General features: G+C 41.9%; 1 protein-coding gene across 1 annotated transcript in view; it reads left to right on the plus strand.

The window, feature by feature from the left end:
* Nucleotides 1-8266, plus strand: part of LOC120022386 (sodium/hydrogen exchanger 3-like) — a 46100-nt gene extending 37834 nt beyond the window's left edge. The window contains exons 12-16 of the mRNA XM_038966277.1: nucleotides 4597-4717; nucleotides 4827-5000; nucleotides 5100-5154; nucleotides 7865-7945; nucleotides 8088-8266. Of these exons, the coding sequence (XP_038822205.1) occupies nucleotides 4597-4717; nucleotides 4827-5000; nucleotides 5100-5154; nucleotides 7865-7945; nucleotides 8088-8266 (610 nt within the window). The remainder of the gene's footprint in view (nucleotides 1-4596; nucleotides 4718-4826; nucleotides 5001-5099; nucleotides 5155-7864; nucleotides 7946-8087) is intronic.
* The last annotated feature ends 887 nt before the right edge of the window (nucleotides 8267-9153 follow it).

Raw genomic sequence — 9153 nt, forward strand, 5'->3', positions numbered from 1 at the left:
CAACGGCGGCATACTGCCTGCCCTCCAGGACACCTACAGCACCCGATGTCACAGGAAGGCCAAAAAGATAATCAAGGACATCAACCACCCGAGCCACAGCCTGTTCACCCCGCTATCATCCAGAAGGCGAGGTCACTACAGGTGCATCAAAGCGGGGACCGAGAGACTGAAAAACAGCTTCTATCTCAAGGCCATCAGACTGTTAAATCAGCCATCACTAGCCATCTTCCACCCGGTTACTTAACCCTTCACCTTAGAAGCTGCTGCCCTATATACATAGACATGGAATCACTGGTCACTTTAATCATGTTTACATACTGCTTTACTCATTTCATATGTATATACTGTATTCTATTCTACTGTATTTTAGTCAATGCCACTCCGACATTGCTCATCCAAATAAATAAATATATATATATATATACACACATACACACATTTTTTTTCTTCATGGCATCAGCTTTGATATTTATATTTCTTAATTCCATTCTTTTACTTTTAGATGTGTGTATTGTTGTGAATTGTTAGATATTGCCGCACTGATGGAGCTAGGAACACAAGAATTTCGCTACACCTGCAATAACATCTGCTAAATATGTGTATGTGACCAATAACATTTGAGCTCAGGTGCATCCTGTTTCCATGGATTATCCTTGAGATGTTTCTTGGACTTGGAGTCCACCTGTGGTATATTCAATTGATTGGACATGATTTGGAAAGGCAGACGCCTGTCTATATAAGGTCCCAAACCAAGCCATGAGCTCGAAAGCATTTTCCATAGAGCTCCGAGACAGGATTGTGTCGAGGCAGAGATCTGGGGAACGGTACCAAAAAATGTCTGCAGCATTGAAGGTCCCCAAGAACACATTGGCCTCCATCATTCTTAAATGGAAAGACATTTAGAACCACCAACACTCTTCCTAGAGCAGGCCACCCGGCCAAACTGGGCAATCGGGGGAGAAGGGCTTTGATCAGGGAGGTGACCAAGAACCCGACAGAGCTTCAGAGTTCCTCTGTGGAAATGGGAGAACCTTGCAAAATGACAACCATCTCTGAAGCACTCCACCAATCAGGCCTTTATGGTGGTGGCCAGATAGAAGCCACTCCTCAGTAAAAAGGCACATGACAGCCCGCTTGGAGTTTGCCAAAAGGAACCCAAAGGACTCAAATGAGAAACAAGATTCTCTGGTCTGATGAAACCTAGATTGAATTATTTGGCTTGAATGCCAAGCGTCACATCTGGAAGAAACCTGGCACCATCCCTACAGTGAAGCATGGTGGTGGCAGCATCATAAACCTGTTTTGCTTTGTCATTATGGGGTATTTTGTGTAGATTAATGAGGGGAAAAAATACATTTAAAGAATAAGGCTGTAACGTAACAAAATGTGGAAAAAGTCAAGTGGTCTGAATACTTTCCGAATGCACCGTATGTATACCTGTCTCTCAGCTCATACAGTAATGTAAGGGAGTGTGCACACTTATTACTATGAAATTATTAAATGGGGCACCACTTGATATTATTCAGCAAGAAACTATAAAATAGTTACAATTATATCTACAGTTAACTTATAATTTGAAGGTAAATAAGTTCTCAAAATGACAAGGCAATGCATTCTTGGAGACCGTAAATATTATACAAAAACAAAGAAGACTTATTTAGTCATAACCAGGGTGAAGCAATGGATATACAGGATGAACGAATCATGGAGATTGTAAGGGCATGATTCAGGCTACAGAATCAGTCACAAACAGGTAATGGGGATTAGAGGGACTAAATTCAAACCGTTATTCTTGATATTTCAGAATGAATCAAGGCAGGGATTATAGGAAACATTTACTTTCAGAGGCCTGTGTCCCACCTAGCTATTTTAAGATGAATGTGTATATGTGTATATACTGTCTGGAACTAATGGTCTTCAGAGAACTTTCCAAAACAAAGGATTTCAGAAGTCCAGTACTTATCCACAGTCATTTTTAATCTTCATCGGGTCCCAGCTGATTCCCTCTCTGGCACTTTGGTTCAAACCTGCCACCCTTGTTGCTGATAGTAGAAGCTTTGATGTAGACTACAGGTGTGAGATGAGCAAAAGAGGGGAAGGACGACTCCTGCTGGGAGATTGCGCTGTGTGGTCCCCCTCTTCCTTTGTTCTCTGGCCACTGAATAGAGGTCCTTGTGGATTCTCATTTTGGTTTATGTCTGGCGTGGATGTGTTAATTCGAATCTCCTCTACACTAACAACCCGGCTTCCAAACGGCTTCTCCCCAAAAACAGCATAGAAGACAGCACTGCAACACAAACCATTGTTTTACATGGCTGTGTTTTACTTTAGCGAGCAGTAAAACATTTACAGAATAAGAAGTTAGCTTACCAAACGTAAGACGAACTGCCACAACAAAAGCCCACGGCTAGTGATGGGATGATTGAGCTCTGACACTCCAATGCAATTTTCAAAGCACTACTGATTTGACACAACGCGCCAATGCTTGTATCAAAGTAACAATACCACGTGAAGACGTTTGAAGCCTCAGACGTCATATTACCACCTGACAGGTGTTGAACTATTAACCGAGCGCACCGACCTCTGCTGGAACCTCTTTGTTTTAATCTAGATATTATTTGACCTGCTTAGTAGGTGGAAAGAACTCAGGGTGTAGAACCACATGGCAGAGGAATCCATCTTGAAATCGTAGCACACTAGTATCGAATCTTAAGTTTTTTTTATTTCTCAAAAATTTATTGTAAATTAAACAGCTCTCGTAGTTGTTATTGGTTTTTATCAAATTATGGATCCAACGTTTCTTTTATATATTTAAAAGTGACTTAAAAGTTTAATTCAAACCCAAAGCAAAGTTGACCTTATCAACGTACAAAGCTTTACTTGATCCCTCAGTGGATCCCGCTGTGACTTCCCAAAAATGTGCCTCTGCTGGACACTAAATGGGTTGTTATAGACAGTCTAGATATTCTCCCCTACGTCTTACCTGACAGGTGGGTCAGCCTGTAGAGCAATGGTGAGTTTCTCATCTTGTGGAGATACCGTATAAAATCCCTGTATTTATATATATTTTTTTATACATATTCTTTGAAACACTGGCTACATTGAATTTCGAACTTTTAATTGACGAGTTTAACATCCTAAATCATGCAATGGAGCCACCGTATTTTGCAAATTTACATATATATTTTTTTACTATGTTGCTCATTTAACAGCATCGATGGTATAGTCATAGATAGTTTCAAAGTAACGTTACCATGTGATCAATGACGTCTGAAGTTTTGTTTGATCACATGCTTTGTTAAACTGTATTTTGCAAAATGCAAGATCCCACAAATGTTGCCAGTGCTTTCTTCGATACCAAGTTGCTTTCAAAGCCCGACCTCTACTAGACACATTTACCAATTTAGTTTGATTTTTATCATCACTGCCCACGGGTATGGACAAGGAGTGTGCACCCTCCCTTGTCATCCGTGGCAGAACCACAAGCTCGCTAGTCAAGAGTTCTGTCTCGCTAACTTATTCTCAAATCTCACCTCGTCTTACACCAGCCACTAGGTGCCTGCCACTGACTACAACTTACACCTAGCCTATCAGAGGGCAAGGTAGAGGAATTACAACATTGCTTACCTACCTGAACATTGCTTACCTACCTGTGCCTACACCTGTTGAATCGATTCAGATTTCCACAAATGCTTAGGGTTTAGGTGTTGATTTGGGATTGGGCCTGACACTACAAAGTTTTTGACTTTGTACAATATGTAGGTCAGGGCCCGGTTTCCTATTAGCAATGGAACTTAGGCTTATGAGTGTTTTAAAGTGTTTAAAAGATGCGTCTTTCCTACAACGGCCGATGATATAACATGCATTAACCAAAACATTCGTTAAACGTTCGTTAAAGTGTATCGTTGAGGCATGTGTCAATACTGAAAGGATCGAAAGAAAGGCAGTGCTGCTCTCGGATCAGCTTTATCCAGTCAAATCATACCTTAACATTATAATTATTCCACAATACTGATGACGGATCAGCTTTTAGAAAGATATCATCTATGGCTGCAATTGAGGTGGCTTATTCTAATGCTTACACTAATATAATGCACTAAATGAAGACTTGGCACATAATTGTGCATGGAATATATTGAGGCTAAAATTACAAACCTATTTTAGCAAAAAAAATAGAACTCAGTTGATTGAACAATTTATTTCAATATTGAATTATATAGGCCTATGTGGCCTATACTGTAGGCTATTTATCTTTTAATGCATTCATCTCGGTTTTCATTTGAAGTCTTTTCATCCCTCGCTTATTTGTAACAATTGCGACAACATTGGCAACTTTGTATTTGTAGTCAACTTCGTTGTGAAGTAACCTTTCGGTTACTGGCCCAATACTCTTAACCACTAGGCTACCTGCCAAGTGCAACTTTAGTAACGATGGTTTTGGGAAACAGCTCAGAGATTTAATGATGCTCCTACGAGGGTTCTAACGATGAAACTTAAGATGCTTTTGGGAAACCGGGCCCAAATAGGTTTTCAGAGTCTGCCCTCCAGTGGCCAGCAAATTACCCACAGTGAACATTTATGTTTCTTCCCTTCTAGATGGGACAGTATGCCCTCTGTCTGCCTGGACATGCATGAGCAGGACCTGAAGATGAGGGAGTCAGAGGACGTTAATGCACACCATCTACTGCAGCAGCACTTGTACAAAGGCAAGAAACAGGTATTGCTTAGTTGAAGACAATTAGACCCCCCCCCCCAAAAGAAAATCTCAGGGGCGCTAAAAAGCAACCTGTTTTTTACCCTCTTCCTCTCATTACTTTCCCTAACAGCACAGACACAGGTACAGTCGGAAGCACCTCGAAGTCAACAAGGACAAGAATGAGGTGCAAGAGATCTTCCAGAGAACCATGATGAGCCGTCTAGAGTCCTTCAAGTCAGCCAAAATAGGTGTCACTCCACCCAAGAAGATAACCAATCATCTAAAGAAAGACCAGCCACAAAAGGTCAGGGATGACCACACGTTTTCTCCTTCCCCCTTGTCTTCATAACCTCTTGGAGGCAATGTGATAATATGTACAGTATGTTGTGTATTTCATTTTTAGATGCCAAACGGAAAATCCACGGATAACAGTAAAAGCCATGCTTATGGGGATGAAGGTACTTCTTTGCTCTTTTCTTTTCACTTCTCTTTTGCATTATATAAGAGGCTTGAGGGAAGGGGCGTTCTTGAATTATGGTGGTGTGTTTTTCTAGATTTTCTTGGGGTACCTATTCTAAACCAACTACAGTGCCCTCAGAAAGTATTCATACCCCTTAACTTATTCCACATTCTGTTTTATTACTGGCAAGTGTCTTCACTGACATTTTCAACCTCTCCCTGACCGAGTCTGTAATATCTACATGTTTCAAGCAGACCACCATAGTCCCTGTGCCCAAGAAAGCGAAGGTGACCTGCCTAAATGACAACCGCCCATAGCGCTCACATCGGTAGCCATGAAGTGCTTTGAAAGGCTGGTCATGGCTCACATCACCATCATCCCGGAAACACTAGACCCGCTCCAATTCGCATACCGCCCCAACAGATCCACAGATGTCGCAATCTCAATCGCACTCCACACTTCCCTTTCCCACCTGGACAAAAGGATAATTTCATTGACTATAGCTCAGCATTTAACACCATAGTACTCACTAAGCTAAGGACCCTGGGACAAAACACCCTCCTCTGCAACTGGATCCTGGACTTCCTGACAACAACACATCTGACTCACTGATCCTCAACACTGGGGCCCGTCAGGGGTGTATGCTTAGTCCCCTCCTGTACTCCCTGTTCACCCACAACTGCGTGGCCAAGCAGTGCCAGGACAACAATTTCTCCATCAACGTGAGCAAGACAAAGAAGCTGATCGTGGACTAGAGGAAAAGGAGGGCTGAACACGCCCCCATTCTCATCGACGGGGCTGTAGTAGAGCAGGTTGAGAGCTTCAAGTTCCTTGGTGTCCACATCACCAACAAACTAACATGGTCCAAACACACCAAGACAGTCATGAAGAGGGCACGACAACACCTTTTCCCCCTCAGGAGACTGAAAAGAGTTGGCATGGGTCCTCAGATCCTCAAAATGTTATACAGCTGCACCAGTCGTGAGAAACCTGACCGGTTGCATCACCGCCTGGTATGGCAACTGCTTGGTATCCGACCGTAAGGCGCTAGAGAGGGTAGTGCGTATGGCCCAGTACATCACTGGGGCCAAGCTTCCTGCCATACAGGACCTACAGTTGAAATCGGAAGTTTACATACACCTTAGCCAAATACATTTAAACTAAAGCGCTATGATTCATAATTTTGCTCATAATGTAATTTCCCTTATTTTAAATTGAGTAACACCAATGACACTTTATATTTATGTAGAAGTATTGCTTCCTTCCCTCTCCTTGCCTCGAACCAGGGACTATTTGCACACATCGACAACAGTCACAGATTTAAATGCTATTAGCACACACCAGTTAAACTCACGGCACCAATATAACAGTATTGCTACCGTCCCTCTTCTTTGCCCCAACCTGGGCTTGAACCAGGGATCATCTGTAAACATAGACAGCAGTCACCCACAAAGCATTGTTACCTATCGCTCTACAAAAGCCACGGCCCTTGCAAAGCAAGGGAAGCAGCTATTTGAAGGTCTCAAAGCGAGTGGTCAACAATTGAAATGCCTCTAGCGTGCTCTACTATCTAGTGTGGTGCCATCTTTCTGCTTTACCAAATGAGTAGAGTTACAAACTACACACCAGTCAGAGTTATACTTAAACTACATCTTTAATAAGCTTTGCAATAGCCTTTGACTTTCAATGATGCGCTATCTCTAATGAACCATTGAAAGTGAGATCTTTTATAGCCAAGATACACCTCTCTCAACCTACATGACGAACCACAGATCTTAGGAACTCTTCACAAATGGACTCTTACTTGAGAAAGGAGTATCCCTTAACCAGATAACATTCACTATACATTATCGTTCAGTTTGGTCCCTCAGACGAGGTTCTAATTCTCGTTCCTGGTACTTCATAGCACAGAACCATTACCTCATGTTATCTGGAATGCTCTTTAGGTTTTATCACCCAAAGACATCATAAATCTCCTCTGTCAGTGCTATCTCAGAGGCCCATCCTCAGTGGAACACATACACACACAATACTCTATTCTGTCGAATGTAACAAATATTATAATGTAATACAAGCATTATAACATCATCTTGCAATTTTCCACGACACTAGCTAACCATTTCACACCGGTTAAATTTAGAAACCAAATTATCAATGCAATCCTCAATTTTCTAACATACTAAATGGGTGTGATTAGCTAGTACTTTTCTTTTCAATTTAAACCCCTCCTAAGTTTAACTGGAGGGAATGCTCATGGTCCTTGTATGTTTTTGGAGTAATTTCCAAGGACAAAACTTACTGACACATACAGCCTTTGTTTTTATTGACCTATACAATGTATTCAATAATTTTGTTTACTTAGCATTCAAGATAGATCTCTAAATCCCCAAAACATGTCACTAGAACTGTACTGGGTCCAGCCAATTTGCTTACCCTAAGTACTTCTAACATACTGTAAAATATTGTGTTTTATTATTGATGAACAGTTCAATATAAACAAAAGTGTATGTTGTAACTATATATTCATCGTTTTAAACTTTTATGGTTGCAAGGGCGAGGGACGCAAATACCACCACAATCCAAGACCTACCAGGGCGAAAAAAGATGAGGCTGATTACATTTGCTTTCTGCCATTCAGGTTTAGATACCTCTGCATAAATAAACATAACTTAAGTGTTTTCTGGTTGGCTGTTTCTCTCTGCCTTCAGATGGAGAGTTTTCTGAGGGAGACAGTGCCTCTGGTTGCGAGGCTGCTGACGGTTCATTCCCCATGAGAGCCTGTAGAGGTGGTAAGTCTTAACATCTACTCAAAACTACTGAAGTAAACCAAGTTAAACATGTCAGTCAGACACAAACACTTCAGTCACTAAACAACAATAAGCTCACCTCTTAGAGATCTTTCAATTCATTGAAATCTCCTTCCTGGTCTAGCTGGAATCGTGAACCCAGCCTTCAATGCAGAGATGGACCCCATGCCACCAATGCAGCAGATTCCGCCATGGCTGGCTGCAACCGAGGTGGACAGCAGCGCCGTGGTCCCTTCTCAGAGGGCTCAGCTGAGACTGCCCTTGACACCTAGTGTTAGAAGTTCACCTAGGGGTCATGATTGAGGCTGTACCAAATGATTGATGTATTAGAATAATTGATTATGCTTATGTTGTATTAATAGAAGGGGAGGGGTTATAAGACCCCTCCCTCTTTACATCTATAGGGTCCTAGAGTACAGATTAACAATATATATACATTGAGGTTTTAATATTGTTCCACAGTTGTTTTCTAGTTCTCTCTCTTTCTCTCTGCCTTATAAAAGAGACCCCTCTGAGAAATGTGTGACTGAGACAGAACTCTGCAGGGGAGTGTAGGAGATAAGACATAGTCAGACATTCCACTATAAATCCACTTGGACATTTACTGCTAAGCTTTTAGATAACACACTAAAAGCCTTATTTTTATAGCTTTGTAGGCATGGTTTGGGTCTCATGGGTAAAATGTAATAACGTAGGCGGTGACATCACGAGGGTTGGACTTCGGGTTTGATCAAATAACTTGGCACCTTTTCTTTGATGCAGAACTTACTCGGAAACATGCGTGCTATGTTCCTGATTGTCAACTTCTGTCTGCAATTGCATGAATAATAGTTTTTGAATTATTTAATTAAAGATATTGTCATAATGCTAATTTCACCAATGATTGACAAGGAACGAATCCTAACACTAGCAACCTCCACCGCCTGGCATCGCTGCACCTTATCACCTACTCCTTCCTGCTGGCTGACTCCCCTGCCACACAGGAGGACACTTCTGAGCCCCCACCGCCACCTTCCACACAAGATGGACGGGGGTCAGGGAACCCACATGTAACCGTTCCACAAACTGACCTCCTTTGACCCCTAACCCTGGGTCCAGGTCCTGACCCCAGTTGGCAAACATCAGACATGTTTTTGTGCTGTTCAGTTGTGTAATGATAGACTTGTATTCCAGACAAATCATCCCAGGTC

The sequence above is a fragment of the Salvelinus namaycush genome, chromosome 27 (genome assembly GCF_016432855.1).
Source record: "Salvelinus namaycush isolate Seneca chromosome 27, SaNama_1.0, whole genome shotgun sequence".
Lineage (NCBI taxonomy): Eukaryota > Metazoa > Chordata > Actinopteri > Salmoniformes > Salmonidae > Salvelinus > Salvelinus namaycush.